The sequence below is a fragment of the Brassica napus genome, chromosome C5 (genome assembly GCF_020379485.1).
Source record: "Brassica napus cultivar Da-Ae chromosome C5, Da-Ae, whole genome shotgun sequence".
NCBI classification, from domain to species: domain Eukaryota; kingdom Viridiplantae; phylum Streptophyta; class Magnoliopsida; order Brassicales; family Brassicaceae; genus Brassica; species Brassica napus.
The window spans coordinates 28,370,935-28,392,804 of NC_063448.1; the positions used below are offsets into that span (position 1 = coordinate 28,370,935).

Below are 21,870 nucleotides of genomic sequence, written 5' to 3' on the forward strand. Positions count from 1 at the left end.
CGGATATCTGACCAAAAGAATGGCCAATACACGGTTAAATCTGGGTATTGGGTGGCCCAAAATGTGTTAAAGAAAGAGGAGGAGAAGGAAGTCCTAGAACCAAGTATCACTGAGCTTCAAGCTTTCGCTTGGAAGTTAAGGGCACCGAAGAAGATATGTCATCTTATATGACAGCTGTTAACTGGTAATGTGGCAGTAAGAAGGAACTTAGCAAGACGTAATATGAGGTGTGACAACTACTGCCCAAGATGTGGAGTGTTAGAAGAATCTGTAACCCATGTATTTTTGAGTGTCCGCCATCTCTACAAGTCTGGTCCTTATCATCAACTCCATCAAGCCCAGGGTTATTTCCAGTACCAAGCGTTTACACAAATATGGACTACCTATTCTGGAGGAAAAACAACATTATCGAGCCGGAAAGGGATAGGGATCCTTATCCATGGATAATCTGGTACATTTGGAAGGTTAGGAATGATAAACTTTTCAGGGGGATAGACAGAGATCCTTTGGACTTAGTTCGACATGCAGAAAGTGAATGTCAAGCCTGGTTTGATGCGAACGAAGTGGTACAACCAGTGGCACAAGAAATCATTCCTGAGGAACCACAAGTCCTAAGCTTGGGTAACATTTGCTTACTAGATGGATCCTGGACAGAATCGGCTCAGTTTAGTGGATGTGGATGGGTCTGGAGGGACAGTGGAGGAAACATTCAACTGTTGGGGACAAGAAATTTCAATCGACGTGAATCAGCTTTGTATTCGGAAGTAGAAGCTCTACGGTGGGAAATGGAGAACATGCTTCAACATTCAACTTGCCAGAGCTTTGGGGCATACTGCAAGGAGCTGATAGCAATGATAAAGGAACCTCATGCCTGACCAAGCTTTGCGACGGAATTGGAAATGATAGAGACGCTGATGATATGCTTCCCGGAGTTTAACATCATTCATGTTCCACGAGCGCACAATCAGTTTTCAGATTTTTTAGCCAAGACTGCTAGGTCTTTCCATAGGGAGTTACATTTTATTGGTTGTTCTATTCCGGTCTGGTTACCCAAACCACCTCAATATTGAGTAATAGAATGGCCGTTTGACGTCAAAAAAAGAAAAAAAAAAGATATTACGGATTTTAATACGGCGATGCTTGGAAAGCAGTTATAGTGTTTGATAGAGAAGCCAAATACCTTATTTTCTTGAGTGTTTAAAGGACGGTACTACAAGAGAACCGATTAGATCATATTCTCCGTCATATGGCTAGTTGAGTATTGTTTCTACTAGATATCTTGTAAGCAAATGACTAATCAAAAAGATGAGATCAGGTTCATATATATCCGTACGGAATGATCCTTGGCTCTCAACTACTCGCCCGAGACCAGCAAATAAAAACCAACATAACCATTACCCAGACCTTACAATGGTCTCTCTCATCGATTCGCCTTCGTTAACGTGGAGATCGCAGGAAATTCGGACTTTGGTGGATTCCCAGGATGTGAAAATCATAGAAAACATACCACTGAGTAAGACTCAGATGGCAGATAGGAATGGATGGCATTTTACGAGGAATGAGAAATACACAATAAAATCAGGTTATCAGGTATAAAGGTTTACCCAAAAAAAACAACCAGGGGTCTTGGACCCACAGTAGATATATTGAAGGCGTTCTATTGGACATTACGGTGCCCACCGGAGATAAAACATTTTTATGGCAATTTAGAAAATAAATGATTCGATTAACCTGAATTTTTGTTTTGACAGGTGTCAGGCTGTATAGCAGTTAAGAAAAATTTGCAAGCAAGAGGAATACAAGGGGACATATGCTGTGCCAGATATGGAGCTCCAGAGAAATCGATAAACCACGTGTTTTTTGAATGACCTTTAGCGCTTCATGTTTAGGCGCTCTCAAAAATACCATCAAATCCGTCTATCTTTCCAACTAGTTCTCTCTTCACAAATATGGATCATCTATTTTGGAGAGTTATTCCGCAGATGGATGATCATCAGTTTGCATGAATATTATGGTACATTTGATAAGGAAATAATAATAAAGTTTTCAGTAATTTGGATATGGATCCCAGGGATATCCTAAAATTAGCGGAAACAGAGTCAACACTTTGGGCTGAGGCAGATATACTGAATATACAGAGGGAAATACCACCTGCAGAGGTCGCGACCCTACCGTTAATTCCAGGCCGATGGTGTTTTACAAATGGTTCTTGGAAAGAAAATGATCCTTTGTCTGGACAAGTTTGGTATAGAATTTTAAAAGGTTTTGATGGTCTGATGGGGGCAAGAAATGTCAGGGCGAGTCTTTCCCCTCTTCATGCAGAGGTGGAAGCACTACTTTGGGCAATGAAATGTATGAGGAACTTACGTTAGTTTCAGGTCATGTTTGCAACGGATTGTTCTCAATTGGTGAAGATGGTTTCGGAACCAGAAGAATGGCCCGCTTTTGCAAGCTATTTGGAAGATATCAAGACCCTGAAAGAAAGTTTCTTTAGCTCAGCGATCATTCATGTACCATGGACGCTAAATTCAAAGGCAGACAGCTTAGCACGCAGTGTTAAAAAACACTTGTCTTTTGTCGTTCATATGGATGCGGAGCTCCCGGTTTGGTTTATTAAAGCCAATATGAATTTGTTTAAGTTGATGACCAAAAAAAAGTAAATCCAACAAAAAAAGAGAAAAAACCAATATATCCAAAACAAAAGAAAACGTAATGGGGTGGCGACCGATGGTAAAGAAGCCACCGCCGCCACCAGAGTTAATTATATTGAGAAGTTTAATGAGTGATGAGAGACGAGAGTGTTTAAAACATCTCTATTGAAGAGTTTTCCCATAAAATTCTAAAAGCAGAAAATTTTTATTGGACTTCTCGTAATTTTTAAATACACATAATTCCAACGAGAGAACTCTCCATTATTAGAGACGGAGTGTGTTTACTAAGGATCCGAATGGTAACATCGGTTTTGATAATATTAGCGGTACAAAATTAAAATGCGGTACAATGCAACTACTGTTCATGCGGTTTGCGGGACAAGTGCGGATTTCATAGAAAAGTAGTGTGGTACGGTGCAACTGCGGTTCATACGATTTGCGGGACGAGGGATTTCATAAAAAAGTGTGGTTTTGATAATAAAAAAAATAGTGCGGTTTTGATAAAAGTAGTGATGTTTTGATAGAAAATATAATGTAAAATAAGTATATTACTAAAATTAAAAATTGATTTTTTTGTTTTTTAATAATATCATAATTATAAAAAACCATAAAAGGATAGAAATAATATATTATACAATAAATAAATATATTACATTTGAATTTAGACTTTAGTGTGCCTTTTTTAAATATTTTAAAACATTAAAACTTATTTTTTAATATGTCGTCTTTATGCTTCTGTTTTCAAAACACTAAATAAAATTAAATATAATAATATTTTGTAATGAAATTAATATATATACATATACATGTTTTTTTAAAAAATATGACATTTTAGCAAGACAATAATAACAATTTAAAATATGATATTTTAATATATTTTCAATTATGATTTTAATTTTAAATTCAAAATTGAAAATTGGAGTTTTGATATTGAACTCGATCACCAGATTCAGCGAATTTAACCGGATCTTTGACCAATTTTTCATTTTAATTCAGTTTTTAACACAATCCGTAACCGGATAGAGAAACAAGTCATCGTTCGACAAACCGGATTGATCCAGTTTTTAAACATTGATTAACAGAAATTTAATTAGTATTTTTAGGTTTAAATAAATGTAGTATTTCTTGACCAAAAAAAAATGTACTATTTTTAAAAGTAAATAATAATATTTTTTAAAAATAATGATATTAATAATTCAAACAAAAAATGCTTAGTGTATTTTCTCTAACAAGCTAAAATCGTTCCGAATAAAATTACAATAAACATGATAGATATATATAAATATTTTTAAGTATTAATGAAATTTAGTTCAGTTTAAGTTTGGTTCATTTAGTTTTTGTTAGTCTTTTTATTTTAGTTTCAATGTTTTTTTCAGAATACAATTAATAGTAAAATAAAGAGAAAATGCATTTAAACCACGAAACTACACTAATTAACATATAGCATGTGCTTTTAAAATAAATTACAATAATAATATTAAAAGTAATAATAATAAGTAACATTTTAATAAAAACGCACACAATTCAAATGAACCGCACCATAATCAAGCAGACGAAGACACATGTGCGTTATTGTATTAGTTACGAATACAGAACAAACAGAAAAAAAACTTTTCATCTTTTTTTGTAAGTGCGTTATTGTATTAGTTACGCCCCCCCCCCCCCCCCCCCCCCCCCCCCCCCTTGAAAACTTGGTAGGCGTTACGCGTGCAGTCGGGTAGGGCCTAGCGCCAAATCAATTAATCGGAGATTACTCGTGGATTAATCGGCGATTTGTTTTAGGCTATATATAAGTAATTATAACAAGATACAAGTAACATAGCTGTGGTGCAGTGGTAAATTTTGTTTCACATACCTAAACATCCCAAATTTGAACTTAAGAGAGTAAATTTTTATTTTTAATTTTTAATTTTCTTTAATGAAGGATATAATCGTCATTGTACATATTGTCTTTCTCCCAAGGCATTTGGTTCTGCAACCGTAAAAAACGCGACGGCCATAGATTTTGACGGAATTTACAGCATTTTTCTTCGTTTTTCTTATTGTTTTTATCAAAACTTCATAGATATAACATAGATTGTCAGATTTACAAATTTAAATAAGTAAAAATTGCAGTTTTTTAAGTCCGATTTTTAGAGCGCACACCTTCAGTTCGCCACGGTGCCTCACTGGATAGCGATTTTTCGGCCGCTAACTCGGCTACGCGGTCGAGTTTTAGAACAGAGGTTACACCTTTTATCTGAACTTTTACCGAATGGGTAACACTATTATAATTACGCCCCACCTTGTCATTTCCAAATTATCGTGATTGGTGTTGTGTTCGCAGTTTGCTCAAAACCGTAATAAAAATCGCGCTCAGTGTTTCACCTTTCATTACCTAAAATATTAGAGCATCATTATCTTAACACCTTATAATGGGGTGCTTAAATTTTTTTTTTGGATTAAAAAAAAAAATTAATAAACGAATCAATCTTGGACCGTCACGTGTCAGTAGGACTCGCAGACAGTGTAAACAAGAAGCACGAATCTGCCCACTATTATATTAGTTTTTTGTTAAGCAACCCCGTAGGCACTTGGGATAACGATGGTCTTATCCAAAACAATCTATTTACTTAGTACTTTTGTCATTGTCGTTAGATTTAAAAATAAAAATATAAAAGATATGTGTCCAGTATCAATGCTACGTGTTCGTATAAAAATAAACAGCACAGTTTTATTTTTCGTTTAAATGATTTAATAATATGACAAAGCAAGTAAGTCACCGACCACTCTTTTCATTACATTACTTCTTCAAATTTCATTCACGTTCCAAAGATCCAAAAATGGAATCTGATCTTGTCTCCGAGCATCCTCCCTTCATCAGGATTTACAAAGACGGTCGCATCGAGCGTCTCACCGGCACCGAAATCATTCCAACATCACTAGACAAAACAAACGACGTCGTTTCAAAAGACGTACTATACTCACCGGAGCATAACCTCTCCGTCCGTCTCTTCCTCCCTCACAAAGCCACCGCCGGTACCAACAACAAGAAACTACCTATTCTCATCTACATCCACGGCGGAGCTTGGATCATCGAGTCACCTTTCTCTCCCATCTACCACAACTACGTAGCCGACGTCGTCAAATCTGCTAACTGCCTCGCCGTATCGATCCAGTACCGCCGCGCGCCGGAGCATCCGGTTCCGGCGTCGTATGAGGATTCATGGTCTGCGATTGAGTGGATTTTCTCACACTCCGATGGATCTGGTCCTGAAGATTGGATCAACAAACACGCCGACTTCGGTAGAGTTTTCATCGGCGGAGACAGCGCCGGCGCTAACATGACTCATCACATGGCGATGAGAGCCGGTAAGGAGAAGCTTGATCCCAAGATCAAAGGTATTGTGGTTGTTCATCCGGCTTTCTGGGGAACAGATCCGGTCGACGAGCACGATGTGCAAGACAGAGAGATGAGAAGCGGAATCGCTGAACTCTGGGAGAAGGTCGTGAGCCCTAACAGTGTTAATGGGACGGATGATCCGTTGTTTAACGTGGTTGGATCCGACTCGGATCTTTCCGGGTTGGGATGTGAGAAGGTTTTAGTTGCGGTGGCGGGGAAAGATGTTTTTGTGCGGCAAGGTTTGGGGTACGCGGCGAAGCTAAAGAAGAGTGGGTGGAAAGGAGACGTGGAAGTTGTTGAGGAAGAAGAGGAGGGACATGTGTTTCATCTCCAAAACCCTCATTCTGAGAATGCTTCCAAGTTCTTCGAGAGATTTGTCAAGTTTATAACCACTCGTTGAACAATGTTCTTGATGATGATGTTGATTATTAAATATTCTTCCTTCGCCACAAATTATGATCCTTTTCTGAGTTCAAAGGCAACAAAAACGGTGGCTTTATGGTCTTGACCAAGTACATAGCTGTCTTCGGCAAACTGCTCCGGTTGTGACCAGGAAAGAAGGAGGAGAGAAGAAGGCGGCAGGAGGGAGAAAGTACGGTGTCCTTTGTGCTTTCCATTCCCAGCTTTTATTCGAGAAGATTTTGGAATATGAGAAATCTGGTGGTGATGAGGAGAGGGTGAAGCAAAAGGCAATCGAATATGCAGACAATACATTGGCCTGAGATATTTTTGTACCAGACGACAACGTTATTTAAAGAAGGAAAGAAGAAATAATCTAAACAATATTGGGAAGTACTGAGGAGGAGGAGCACCCAACGGCATGTCGTTGATCTTGATACATCTTTTTCTCTGCTATGTTCTTATCTGAGGTTTTGTCCTTTGTTGATAAAGAGACCTCTACGGCTCTACTTGTATTCGTTTTGAAATGGAACAAAAATAGGATCATTGACGGTAATGATGATAATGAAGGAGGTTTAGGAGATAAAAGGCATGTTCTCTCATGGACTAATCTTTGATCTTATTGATTAAACTTAAAATATAACTTTGTTGTTTGTTTGACGTGAACCATTCTCTGAAAACATAATGTTTCGTTTATTTTGATATAGTTGATGAAATAATCAAATGAAAACATAATGGTTTTGTTTATTTTGATAGAGTTGAGGAAATAATCAAAGAGGTTGCTGAGATCAAGCAACAAAATCTAGCAAAGGAAAATCAAAGCCGTTGAGCTTTAACCGATAGGAACCAAGTTTCTGTTTCTTTCAAAATATTCTCCACAGATTACGGTTGAGCTTTAAACGATGGTAACAAAACAGAGTTTGTTTACCTAGATTCTCTGAATATCAAATCTATTTTTAAATGGTATCATTTTCTCATCTCAAAGATTTCAACAAGTTTCTCTATATAAATTGTTTACAACAACTAGCGTAAAACACAACCAAACAAACATGCAGCTTTTTACGAAAAATCACCCTGCAACTACCTTCTAATCACGAGCAGTATTTCTTTTTTGTAACAGACACGAGCAGTATTTCTTCAAAGGTAACTCATAAGAAACATATTCTTGTCTCATAAGAAAAATCACCCTGCAACTATCTTTTTTGTAACAAACAGTCAGACGTGAGAGCAGGATTTCTTTTTTGTAACAGACACGAGCAGTATCGTTTTGTCATTCACTTACGTTTATATTTTGCAGCTATCTTACTGTTTTCAAGTCTGACTGCTCCGTACGATCACATTATCGCCCCTATGGATAACATGTAAGTTATTGTTTTCAGTACTGGAATTTTTTTCTCAATTTCTGTAAAATTTATAAGTTTATTCCGTTTCAAAATATCTAGACTTCTTTGTTTATAAAATTAGTTGTAAGCTTGACTGTTATCGTTTAGTGTATAGCTGTTTCAAAACACGTCTTTGATAAATTATACATTTGACTATATTTGTTGTATGGAAAAGGAAACGTATTGACTAGATGAAAAAGAGAAACCTATTGATCTAACTCAAACAGTATTGACACGTCTTTGGAGAATTTCTTTTATCTTTTGGCCATATCTCAAATAGTCATCCACGTTAAGATATGTAACAATTAATTATCTAATAGTATTTCTATAAATATATATTATATAATTAATAATATATAGTGAATATTCATAAGCTATAATAAATATATAATGTCATTTGACTAAAAATTTGACGGAAGATTCACAACAAGAGAAGGTGATAGGAGCATATGAATTTTGGAATGTTCGAGAAACGACGATGTTGATTCGACTTCTCGTTGACGGTATTAAGCAAGGGTGGCGTGACAAAAATGGGAGCATGAGCAAAATGACCGTGGAAAAAAAGATTCTACCTAATCTGAATGCCACACTTGGTTGCCACAAAACTCATAAGCATTACTTAAGTAAAATTAAGAGTTTAAAAAATTTATTTCAAACCATTCTATTTGATTCCACTTTGTAACTGCCAAATAAATCCACTTTCATTTTAGCGGAATCGCCTAATTCCATAGAATGATTCTCAGACTTTAATTAACTGCCTTCATTCTAATTCCATTCAATTCTGTATTGAATACCAGCCCCTAAGTATGGTAGTACGTATAATTACCTGTCGAAGATATTTGATTTGGTTAAGTCATTATGCTTGCAAGAAATAAAATTCATAGATTTTGTTGATCCATTTTATGTGTTCCGACCAAACATAAGTACACGTGGTCAAGATTTGGATGAGGTGTTGTTGCCGACATTAAGCAAGCAATCCTTGTCGGAGAATATATTCCGATAGCCACCATGCTCCGTAGAAAAGCCCTCACTAGCATTTTTTTTTTTTTTTCCTTTACTTTAGATCATTCCTTGGCTTTGAGCAGTTAATGTTGCAGGTCCGAACGACACACTTTGATCTGGTTTCTGCACTCTAGATAACTGTTACTACAGAAATTATTATCCTCATTGTGATCACTGCAGCAATGTCATTCAGAAGACCTTTATCACTCTCTTCAATCTATTAAAGAATTGATAAAGCAACAATCCTTATTTATTGATTTATCAGAAGAATTACAAACACAAGACCGTTCGTTTTTCAGCCACACCGTACGGCAGAGAATTCGACTCACACACAAGTTCACAATCAAACTGCATAGCTAATGAACAATTCAACTGGACTTTGACTCTTGACTCTTTCACTCAGCTTATTCTTATTGGTTAGCTAGTTCCACCTCAACCTCTTCTTCTAATTTTTCTGTTTCCCTTATCCTCATGATTCTTCTCGTCATGTAGTAGTGGTATCCCAAGGGCAAACCAGGCTGGAATAAACAAGACAGACTACAGAATATTTCATTTTCACACTTGTATACCAATGTGTATATGCAACGAAGTCCACATTTTGTACACACTGGTCTTGTGTTGCCATTGTTATATTCAATATCAACATTTTTGCCATTTATTTTGATGATATGGTTCGGCTTCATGTAGTAGACCTCCTTTCCCAATAAACATTTAATGTGAAGAGTGACTCTACAAGAGTCGCATGTGTAAAACCACTTGGTTGCATCTAATTTATTTTCACAGATCTCACACCAATATTTGAGATCTCTCGTCTCTTCTTCTCCGCAGCAAAGAGTGAGTGGATGCTTATCGTGCTTGTAGTGAGCCACGCAAGGCAAAGTAGCGCAATGAAGACACAAAAAGGATTTACACTGAATACATTCTAAGTACTCGCAATGGTCGCATGCAACAGACTCGAAACCCATGCAGGACCCACTGGTGAAATTGAAGAAGTTAGGGTGATCAGGTGGATGGCAATCATGGATTGAAGGATCAGGAAGCGAAGCGCATCTTACATCTAGCTGAAACTCACAATCCTGTTCGCTGCATCTGTATATGAAGCCACAACAATTACGAGTACAACCATCACACGTGGAGAAACCGTCTCTGTAGTACTTCCTTTCAACCTTGTGAGGATTAGAAGAGGATGGATGGAAGAGGGTGAGCGGGTGTTTGTGTACGGGATGGTGTTTTCTCCGAGGAAGGGATGCACATGTTTCATGGAGGACAAACTCACACTTTATACAACTATAGAAGCGATCTGAAACTGTCATGGGAAGGGTGCAGGCTTCGCAAAACTTGTTTTCATGGCTGCCACCATCCTGACGAAGCTTTAGATGGTGATGATCATGACTGAAATGTTGTATCGTCTCTTCATCAATCCACAGGAAGGGCTCAAGTATTTCTTCTTCTTCTTCTTCAGGAACTCCTTCAAGATCTTTCCCATCCCACACTTTTTTGTTTGTTGCACACTTGGAATGGAGGGCGTAGCGACATCCCTTGGTGCAGGAGTATGATCCGTAGTTGACGTCAACGGTATTGCGGCAAACTCCACAAGCTAGCTCACAGGAAGGTACAATGGAGGAAGTGTAAGAGAGACGATGTGGGTGACGGGTAATCTTAATGACACGAGGTAAGTAAATACATGTTCTATGGACCATGTAGTTACAAAGCAAACATGAGTAAACATGATCAAAGAATGGAGTGTCAAGAGAGAAGCCACAAGCATCACAAGGCAAAGGGACTCGTCTAGGAAATAGGGTAAGAGTATGGTCATGGCATTTAAGGTTTTCAATAGCGAGAGGTGGTCTAATATACGCGCAAATCCTGTGTAAACTGAAATTGCAGGTAGAGCAATGATAGTATGCCATTCCAAACTCTTCTGGTTGAAGATTTTTCCGACAATAATTGCATTTAACAATATGGCCTTCATATGATCCAGGGTTTTCTTCATACGAATCATAGTCATCTGACTCAGAGGATGAATCAGGCCAGTCAATGGGGATTCTAGAGCTTTGAAAATCAGGATCTGAGAAGATGAGGGTGAGAGGGTGGAGAAGGTGAAAAGGGTGTTTGATTTCGGGGGGAAACAAGTGACAACCTCTGTGAAATTCCAAATCACAAGTAGCACAATAGTAATAGTACCTTCTATTCTCCAAGTGTTGGCCTTTGCAGCTGAAGCACACCGAGAGTGGTGGATCAAATCGTTGGCAAAGGCTGTGAGGGTCATCTGGATATGACAAACGACATACGGGTTTAGAAACAGGAATAATTTTGCTTAGTTCCATTGATTATTATATAATGAATGGAGTAAATGAACCATATGACCGGAGAGTAGCAACCGCTTGTTTCAAGCTATATTTTAAGACCAACAACCTAACTAACTTAAAACAAACATGTTTTTAATGTGAAAATCTCATGACCGACATTTTTCCCTTCTAGTTTGGTTTATTTTGTTGGGCTCAAGTATTAAAGTTCGCTATTGCATTGCTATATGTTAGGGCTGGGCACAGGTAATAAAGTCTTGGGTTACTTTCTGCTTTACTTGCCTTTGCACGAGTAATAAAATTTTCATCCTGTACTTTGACTTGTTAAAAATGAGTATTTGCTATTTCGAGTACTTAATCAAAAATAAATTACTTGCAAGTTACTTCCCCATTCTACTACTTGATATTTACGAGTACTCGTGAACTGAACTATTTATGAGTTTTTCTGAGTATTTAAGAACTATTTACTAAATTATATTATATCAGAAATAGACATGAAAATTTGTTTTGTGTATTTTTTACTTAAAATAAAATGTGAATTAATTTAAACAAAATATTTGTTCACATTATAAAAAAGATAAATAAAAAATATAAGAATATTTTAATATATAAGCATTGTATAATGAAGCAAGTAACGAGTTAAGTAGTAAATATAATAATGATATTTGATACTTGACTTGGTCTTGCAAGTAATGAAAATTTTTGACTTGTTATTTGCCTTGACAACACCGAGTACTTGAATTTTCAAGGCGGGTACAAGTCAAGTAGCGAGTTTAAGGCGAGTTACTACTATGTATTGCATTGATTTATAGTATTTTGTTTACGAAATAACAGAAGTTCATAAAAAAATATTTATGTTTTTAATATTATATCGTCAAATTAAAAATGTATATAAATTTAACTAAATAATAATCAAAATTTTAAAATAGAAGAATTCATTTATTTGATGTGTTTTACATTTATTTTATTTATTTTTAACAAACTAAGAGTAATACATCTTTTAATATGTCTCGCGTTGGTCATATTTTGTTTTATAATTTTCATATAATTTAAAAGAATTGATTTGTTTGTTAAAATCATATGTTATTTGATTAATATATTACATGATTAATGAAGTAGACCATAAAAAATTATAATCGTAAGAATATTAAATGTAACCCATTCCACTATATTATAAAATATTATAGTATAAATTATGTTAAATGTTTTTTTAGAAATTAATGCACCTGTATTTTTTTAGAAACATAAAAAATTACCATGAGTTGCCTCCCGCAAAGCACTTGTTTTAAGTCATTAGCTCAAATTTTAGAGGCCAAATTCAGTCAAATAAGAATGAAGACTTGTTCTAAAAACAAGCCCCAATGTCCAATATCTTAAGTTTCAACACACTCCTCATGAACCCTTTCACAACTTCATGTCCTTTGTCTTTTAACTCCGAAGTGAGAACAGTTAGAACTTTTGCAAAAGGTTGTGAGATACCTTTGCTCACACCTTATACTCAATTACCTAATTAGATTTGCTTTCAAAATAAATATTAATGCAATTTTGATAATATATAAAAATTTCCTAATTACTATAAATATAGTAATTGGCCACTAAAATAATTAAATAATCATATACTATATATAATGTTATAGTAATTACAATTACATATATTTTTTTTACAAATGTTTAGCATGATTTACAATTTTATTTACACATTTTTTGTAGAGAGGTATGAATTTATCTCAATAACTAGGCCTGAGCATTTTACCCGACACATGAATCCGAATCTGAACCCAACCCGAAAAATCTGAACCGAACTAACAAAATACCTGAACATGTATTGAGTTAGGAGAGATTGGATATCCGAATCCGAATAGATATCCGAATCCGAATCCGAATGGATATCCGAAATAAACGAACACATGTATACCTAAACCTATATTCCTAATTTACTTGTGCTTTTATTCAAAATATTTATATTGATGTTGTATAATGTATATGGTCAAGATCAGATAATGTACATATAGGGGGTGATTAATAAGTGTTGTAGTTTTATATTTTTGGCTGTAGAATTTAATCCGTAGATTTAATTGCTCTAGAAATAAAGTTCTTTACAGTCATTTTTTAATTTTCTAAAGTTTTTTTGCTGTCGATTTTAAAAGAAAAAAAAACTTGATTGGTTGACATATATCACTTTAAACTAAATTTTGGCTTTCTAGAGCATCTACAGCCACAACCAATCACCTCCATAGCTGTAGACAAAGTGATTTGTTGTTCATTTAAAATACATGTCAAGCTTCTTGTTTCATGCATCGACTTGCATTCATATTCTCAAAATAACAACTAGATTAGTTTTTTTTTTTATTTACAAAGTTTTGTTTCCAACCTATCAATCATCTAATCTATTAAAAAATTTAAAATCAATTGTAAATTTTATGCATAAGACACTTTAGCAATAAAGAATGAATTTTTTTTCAACATCTAAAATATAAGAACCTGATCCGAAATAACTGAACCTGGCCTGATATGCAAAAGTACTTGAACGGGTTCTATACCTCTATAGCGAAATATCCGATAATCCAAAATGTTCAATCCGAATAGGAATGTCAAACGGGTTGTTCCGTCCCGTACCGTAGCGGACTCTCTTTCTTGCGGGTTACAGCGAGTCAGGCCCGTGCGGGCTGCGGTCTCCAAAAGGTTGGCCTAATCCCGCCCCCCTAAATGCACAGTCCCTTACAGGTCGTCCCGCGGGCTGGACGCCAAAGAGTGCACCAAGAGACTTTTTGATGCTGCATGCTGCTCCAGGACGCTTCAGGCTGCTCCATGACACTTCTTGACGCTGCATGCTGCTCCAGGACGCTTCAGGCTGCTATACTACATATCTAACCTCATCTACTATTAAAGCTGTACCAAATTTGTTATATATTGTTCTTGTAGTCAATTTCGTTTCATATCAGTTCTTGAAGTCTATTTTCTCTACTAAGAATGCATGTATAAGATGAGGATCTGTATCAATTTTCTTTAGCTTTTATTATACATATACATATATCGAGTCATAACCAAATCTTAAAGTGCATGTAGAAGATGAGATGTTAAGTCTTAACCAAATTTAAATAAGGAAAAACACCAAATCATAGTAGTCAAAACAAAACCAAGCAACTAAAACAAGATGAAGCAGATTGTAAAAAAAGAAAAACACCAAATGAAGATAACAATTCAAGCTTGCTCTTTTTCATCTTCCCCATTGACAATGGACTCAAATGATGGTACTTTCTGTTCTTCACCATCACTATCGATTTCTTCATCTGTAAATATCAGAAATTTCATTTACTTAGGATTAAGGAATAAGGGATAATGGTACTCTACAAGAAATAATAATGTGAATTATTTACCATGTGCATAAGATTTGTATCCCTTGATCCAATTTCTAGTGCATGTCAAAGCTTGCACATTTTTTGGGAGAAGATGGCTCATGTATTTGTTAAGAACTCTGGATCCAATACAAAAGGAGGACTCCGAAGCCACCGTTGTGATTGGAATACTTAGCATATCACATGCCATTGCAGCCAGATCACCATACCGATGCGCATTATCTTTCCACCAATCGAGGATGTCCAAGCTCTGAAAATTATTAATGTCCAAAGGTGGTTCATCAAGATAAGCTTCTAGAGGTGTTTTTCCTCTTACAACGCCACTGACTTTGCGAAATGAAAAGAAATCCTAAGAAAGTTAAAAAAAAAAAGAAATGAAAAGAGAAATGAACAAAAGGTTTAAAAATTAATAAACACTCATATCGTAGTTCCCAAACAGTCCCATTGACCCTGCTGCAGAAGCTTTTTGTGAAACAGTCTCACGTGGCTCTGTAGAAGGTGAGTTATTCTTGAATTTTTTGTCGTATGACTCAAACAGAATATTTAGCTTCTCACGCAAGTTCTTTAACTTTGCATCACGTGTACTCATGTCAAGCTTTCCCAAACACATTCAACAATGGAAAGCTTAAACCTTGGATCAAAGACTTCTGCCATTGCAAAAACACCACTCACTTCATCCCAATATATATCGAACTTCTCTTTCATCGGTGGAATCATGTATCTGACAATCTCATCTTCGCTTTCCTCATTCATTCGAAGCCAATCATGGATCTTCCAAACCTGATAGAAATACAAGTTCGAAGTCGGGTAGTTCGAACTAGACATCAAGCTTGTGATCACAGCAAACGGACCCAAAAAACTGCAGATATTGTCAGCTCTTGTCCATTCCTCAGCTGTGGGAGCCATTTTATAACCCTTCTTATCAAATGTCTCCAACTTCACAAATACTCTACAGTACTTGATGGCTCTTTCAAGCATAAAGTAAGTCGAGTTCCATCTTGTCAGCACATCCAGTATTAGCCGCCAGTTTTTACAACACCCGCAGCCTCGACACATTTGTGGAACAAATTTTCACGCGTTTCCGATGACAATACATACTTAACACTCTCTCTTACTCGTTCAGGAAGACTAGCCAATTCTCTCTTCAGCGTGTCTCTCTCACTTTCATATAATCGATACACATCAGCTCTCGCTGTGTTTTGCCAAATGGTTTGGACATCAGCATTCAAATACTTCTATGTGTTTCTCACTTTTTCATACTCCACGTACGAGTATGGTAGATCATGTTGGACTATTGTCTTAGCTACCAGTTGCCTGAACACTTGCCTGAACACAGTATGATCATACTTGTGAGACACAACTTTCTCCTCGGCATTGAGTTTCTGCTGCTTTCCTCCATTCTTTGGATACATTTTACATCTCAAACGATGCCTTCTCAACCCACTGGTTCCATGCGAGTGGGAATGCCATGCATACTCCCTCCTGCAATGATTGCATGCAACTTTCATCTTTCCAATGGGTTTATGGACCACCGTGAAATTTTTCCACACATCTGATCGTTTCCTCTCTTCATTTTCCTCTTCACCAAGTTCATCCTCATCAAACGCTTCTTCATCCAGTTCATCCTCAAGCTCCGGTATGTCCTCTTCGATATTCTTCTTCTTCATCTTCTTCTGAGACTGACTAGCGGAGCCTTTAGACAAGCCATTGTTTCTTCTCCCTTCACGAATCACCGACTTCACAGGAACATACTTCTTCTGACTACACGCCTGCTTGGATGAGCCACTACCAACATCTAGTGTGGATTGGATCATGGGTTTCTGCAGGCTGTTCCAAAACTGGTTTGTCTGCGAGGCTTCGTCGTTTGGGTTGTTGGAGTGATTTCAACATCAGAATCCTTTTCTAAATCAACAAGACTGAAGAGATTTCTTTTGCTTCTCAGCTTCTCTCCAGCGTTAACACCTTCATCAACGACTTGACTAGCAATCTCATCAGCAGCACCAAGTCTAGCTATAACTTGTTGAGTCTCGAAGTCCAACGTATTTGGTGTCGTGTAGTTAGTATCGAAAGTGAACTGATCGTCTTAGTCGCCTCTTGATCCCATATCGTCTCTCAGCTCTCACGTTTTGGTTGGTTTGTTTGATGTTTCGATCATTCTAAGCTAAGTTACGCACTACAAGAAAACAGCGGTATTCTGACGGACATTCCGACAGAAAATGAAATTCTCGGAATATCCCGAGGAATTTCCGAGGATATTCCGAGGAAACACAAAATTTGGTTACCTCGGAATTTCCTCGGAATATACCGACGGAATTCCGAGGAAATATTAATCCGTCGGAATATTCTTATGGAATACCGAGGAAAAATGTATTCCTCGGAAAAAACCGATGAATTCCGAGGATAGATTATAGCTGTTGGAGAGCCGTTGGGGGATTTTAAAAATTCCGAGGAAATTCCGACGAACTAGCCGTTGGCGTCGGAATTCCGTCGGAATTTCCTTGGTCTGTCGGCATGATTTCAACTATAAATACAAGCACCCCTCTTCCTCTTCATTCACTCCATATCTTCATCCTCCCTCTTACTCTCTTTACACACGAATTTGATTCATAAAAAACATGTCTTCTTCAAGTTATTTTCGTTCTTGGATCGATCGACCTCATTTGGATCCGAACACGAGATTGCTTACGGAAGAATACCAACGAGGTATAACTGAATTCATGGGGTTAGTTCACCGACAACCGGAAGCAAAAACATGTATGTTAAGATGTCCTTGCTCTAATTGTAAAAATAGAAAGGTTATTAAAGAGTGGGATGTTTGGACTCATCTATATTTGAGTGGGTTTACACGAAGTTACAAAATTTGGTATCATCATGGGGAAACTGATTATGAACATGGTAGTACTAGCGAACCTCAGCCAGCGGTTAGATTAGAAGAACCAATTAGAACGGATGTAGATTATGGTGTAGGTACTGAGCAGATGGTAAATGATCATTTTAGAGGGGAAGATTTACCCAATGCACAAGCTAGGAGATTTTATGATATGTTGGATGCTGGAAAGCAACCATTGTACGAAGGTTGCAGAGATGGTCATTCAGCTTTATCATCTGCTACAAGATTGATGGGCATTAAAACAGATTATAATTTGGCTGAAGACTGTGTGGATGCGATTGCTGATTTTGTAAAAGGTATTCTACCCGAGGATAATGTAGCTCCTGGTTCATACTACGAGGTTCAGAAACTCGTAGCTGGTCTTGGTTTATCGTATCAGGTAATAGATGTATGCAGCGACAACTGCATGATTTATTGGAGGGCGGATGAACAGCGGGTTACATGCAAATTTTGTGGAAAGCCTCGTTATAAAGATACGAGTGGAAGAGTTCCAGTGCCATATAAAAGGATGTGGTATTTGCCTTTGACGGAAAGGTTGCAGAGGTTGTATCTGTCTGAACGCACAGCGCAACCAATGAGATGGCATGCGGAGCACTCAACAGATGGTGAGATCAGACATCCTTCAGATGCAAAAGCGTGGAAGCATTTCCAATCAAAGTATCCCGACTTTGCGTATGAGAGAAGAAATGTCTACCTTGGTGCATGTACTGATGGTTTCAGCCCGTTTGGCAAGAGTGGAAGACAGTATTCTCTATGGCCAGTCATTCTTACACCATACAACCTACCCCCAAACTTGTGCTTGCGACGAGAGTTTTTGTTTCTCTCGATTCTCGTTCCCGGACCAGAGCATCCTAAGAGATCACTTGATGTGTTTCTTCAGCCACTAATATATGAGTTGCAACAACTATGGGCTCAAGGTGCTGAAACATACGATGTTTTGTGTAAAGAAAACTTTCAAATGCGGGCAGTACTAATGTGGACAATAAGTGATTTTCCAGCATATGGTATGTTATCTGGATGGACAACGCATGGAAGGCTATCATGTCCATATTGTCAAGATAACACTGATGCTTTCCAACTAAAACACGGAAGGAAAACGTGTTGGTTTGACTGTCACAGGAGATTCCTACCACCTGATCATCCATATCGTAGGAGTAGGAATTTGTTTACGAAGAACAAGAGGGTGTTTGACAGTCCACCTCCGGAAATTTGTGGGAAAGATTTGAAGACACAACTAAGAGATTTTGGTGCAGAAAGGACGCCAGACGTCGGTGGACATGAGCGTTTTCCGGTAGATGCTGTTGGAGACCTACATAACTAGCACAAAAAAAGTATTTTCTGGGATCTGCCATACTGGGAGGATCATCTGCTAAGGCATAATTTAGATGTCATGCATATTGAGAAGAACTTTTTTGACAATCTCATGAACACGATCCTTAATGTTCAAGGTAAAACAAAGGATAATTTGAAGTCAAGACTGGATTTAGTCGATATATGTGCTCGTTCAGAACTTCATGTTGATGAGAATGGTAGGGCTCCTTTTCCCATATACCGACTTGATGCAGAGGGAAAAGATGCGTTCTTTGATTGGATTTCAAACGATGTGGAATTTCCAGACGGTTACGCATCTAATTTGCGTAACTGTATCGACAGAAAGGAAGGAAAGTTTACTGGCTTGAAAAGCCACGATTGCCATGTAATGATGCAGCGTCTCCTTCCCTTTGCCTTCAAGGAACTATTACCACGAAATGTTCATGAAGCAATTGCAGGGATAAGTGGTTTCTTCCGCGATTTATGCACGAGATCAGTGACTCTTGAAGGTATTGAAAATTTGAAGACTAACATAGCCGTGATTCAGTGCAACCTTGAGAAGATATTTCCTCCCTCATTTTTTGATGTTATGGAGCATCTTGTTATTCACCTGGCAAGAGAATTGGAACTTGGTGGTCCTGTGCAGTATAGATGGATGTATCTGTATGAGCGGTATATGTTCCATTTGAAGAAGATGGTGAAAAATTTAAGTAGGGTGGAAGGTTCTATAGTCGCACAGATGATCAATGAAGAAACTTCAAACTTTGCCGAGTACTACTTTCCAGCAGAAGTTCAGACCAAAAACAGAAGACCTGCTCGGCATGATGATAGAGGCGAACAGGCAACATATCATGTTACGGTTCCAGACATTTTCACAGACGTTGGACAACTTAGCGGAAAACCAAAGGACCGTCGATTTACTGAGCAGGAGCGCAGTAATTTGCAAACATATTTGCTCACCAACTGCGAAGATGTTCTTCAATATGAGAGGTAAATAAATTAGCTTACAAATTTTTATTTTAACAAGTTAAAATTTAAATCTTAATTAATTACATTATTGTCATCATATGTACAGGATTTTCATGGCAGAAAAGCTGTTCGAATATAGATACGCCATAGAGGACGAACTAGAAGAAATGAAGCAGAGAGAATTTTCTGGATGGATGCTTACTTATGTGAGCGCTTTAAACAAATTAAAATATCATTTATCACATATTTATACTAATTCACATTTATTGATATAACACATATATGTGCTATTAATAGGTGTCTGATGGTTTGGCCAGAGTTGAAACATTTGACGATTGGATACGCGAGATGGTCGTTGGACCAAACTTTGTTGTGAAGTCATATCCGAGATTTTGTACTCGAGGATATGCATTCACAACTCAGAAGAGGAGACGTTCGAGTACGACTTATGATGCTGGCGTTTGTTCTGCATCAGGAGATGATGTATACTACGGACACATACATGAGATTTTGGAAATCAAGTATTTGGGCATGGTTGGATTGTGATGTACTATTTTCTATTGTGATTGGCACGACAACACTCTAGATCGAGGTGTGAGAACATATGCATTTGGTGTTACATCAGTAAATTCGAGGCGAAAGCTGCAATATTATGATCCTTTCATTCTTGCTTCTCAGGCCGATAAAGTAATTAAATGTTAATTATTCAGAATGATTCATCATCATGTGTATTAATTTATAATTTTACTAATAATTTTTTAAATGTTACAGGTTTGTTATATCAAGTACCCCGGGTAAGGAACAGAGATGATCCATGGGTTACTGTTACAAGACTCAACCCGAGAGGCCGTGTTCAGGGAAGTTCTGAGCTGGAAGACAACTACAACCAAGCACATCCGGCAACTTAAGTGCAGCAGAAGATTTAGCTGGAGTTGGCCTGGTAGTCGATTTAACCGACTTTGGAGAGGAAGCCGTCGTTCACGTAGAGGATGAACCAGTGATTGGAGAGTTTCACCAAGATCCAGATGCAGATTCATCTGGTGATGATGACTCGGAAACAGACTAGCATCGACTTTTTTTTTTTTAATAGAAATACCGAGGAAATTCCGAGGGAAGATAGGTTTTCCTCGGAATTTCCTCGGAATAGACCTTGTCGATTTAGGGATTTGATTATAGAGTCTCTTTCCTCGGAATTTCCTCGGAATATTCCGACGGAATTCCGAGGAAGATAAGGGTTTCCTCGGAATTCCCTCGGAATATTCCGAGGAAATTCTGAGGAAGTAGGGTTTTTAAACCGAAAACAACGTTTTGCGGTTTGAATAACACTTATATAACCCTTATTAAGTGTCTTAGACTGATTATGAAGTCAAAAATTTGTTCCTTACCCTATAATAAACACTTTTCCGATTGTATGAACGAAATCCCCACAACATAAGAGAAACACTTATACACTTTAATGAACGGTAAAGGGAATACTTACAATTCGTTTTGAAATTTTGTTATTTCATAGTTTATGATCATCTATGCAAACATTCGTCAATGGTATGCATTGCATTTGTATAAGATATGATATAGGGCAAAAAAAATTGATGTTTTGAAACCCCAAACATGTGTTCCTCGGAATTTCCTCGGAATATTCCGAGGAAATTCCGAGGAACAATATAAACCAACAAAAATACATGCATAGGATATTCTATTTCCTCGAATTAATGAAATATCCGAGGAAATTCCGACGGATATTTAAGTGTCCGTCGGAATTTCCTCGGAATATTTTCATTTAACCGGGCAAACCAGCCGCGAAATATTTCGCGAAAATTGAAATTGAAAAACCGAGGAAATTCCGACGGAAACTATCCGTCGGACCCTAGGTTTTATAACGACGAAACACTTCTTCTTCCCCATTTCTCTCTTCTTCCTCTCCGGCTCCTCTCCCTCCTCTCCGGCGATCTCCCCCTTCTCTCTCTTCTTCCTCTCCGGAGAATCCTCCCTAAACCTACACAAATCATGTAAGGACCCTATCCCACTCTCTTAGGTTCTATTTGTTAGGTTTTTGTGTAGATTTGATAGATTTTTGTTAGGGTGATTGTTTAGGATTGTGATTTGGTTGTATAATAGGTTTAGAATTGTGATTTGGTTGAATAATTTGTTTTGTTGAATTGATTTAGAATTTTTTTATAAATTTTTTATTATTTTTGTATTTATAAAATCGACTTTTGTATCCA

General features: G+C 37.3%; 3 protein-coding genes across 4 annotated transcripts; 1 reads left to right on the top strand and 2 right to left on the bottom strand.

Moving 5' to 3' along the window:
* The first annotated feature begins 5,337 nt into the window (after positions 1–5,337).
* Positions 5,338–7,092, top strand: LOC106424987 (probable carboxylesterase 5). The gene has a single exon (XM_013865730.3). The coding sequence runs from the start codon at positions 5,393–5,395 to the stop codon at positions 6,431–6,433; it is 1,041 nt and encodes a 346-aa protein (XP_013721184.1). The 5' UTR covers positions 5,338–5,392; the 3' UTR covers positions 6,434–7,092.
* A 1,956-nt stretch (positions 7,093–9,048) lies between these two features.
* On the bottom strand, positions 9,049–11,211 carry LOC106424994. Of its 2 annotated transcripts, XM_013865736.3 has the most exons (2): positions 11,001–11,152; positions 9,049–10,413 (listed from the first exon to the last, which is right to left on the bottom strand). In XM_013865736.3, the coding sequence occupies exons 1-2, from the start codon at positions 11,083–11,085 to the stop codon at positions 9,227–9,229; spliced, it is 1,272 nt and encodes a 423-aa protein (XP_013721190.1). In that variant the 5' UTR covers positions 11,086–11,152; the 3' UTR covers positions 9,049–9,226. The 2 variants fall into 2 exon arrangements, with proteins under 2 accessions (XP_013721190.1, XP_013721189.1); XM_013865735.3 differs by having other exon boundaries at positions 9,049–11,211.
* Positions 11,212–14,323: 3,112 nt separating this feature from the next.
* On the bottom strand, positions 14,324–15,534 carry LOC106424999 (zinc finger BED domain-containing protein DAYSLEEPER-like). Its single transcript, XM_013865739.1, has 4 exons — positions 15,151–15,534; positions 14,894–15,073; positions 14,500–14,827; positions 14,324–14,412 (listed from the first exon to the last, which is right to left on the bottom strand). The coding sequence occupies exons 1-4, from the start codon at positions 15,532–15,534 to the stop codon at positions 14,324–14,326; spliced, it is 981 nt and encodes a 326-aa protein (XP_013721193.1).
* Between the last annotated feature and the right edge of the window lie 6,336 nt (positions 15,535–21,870).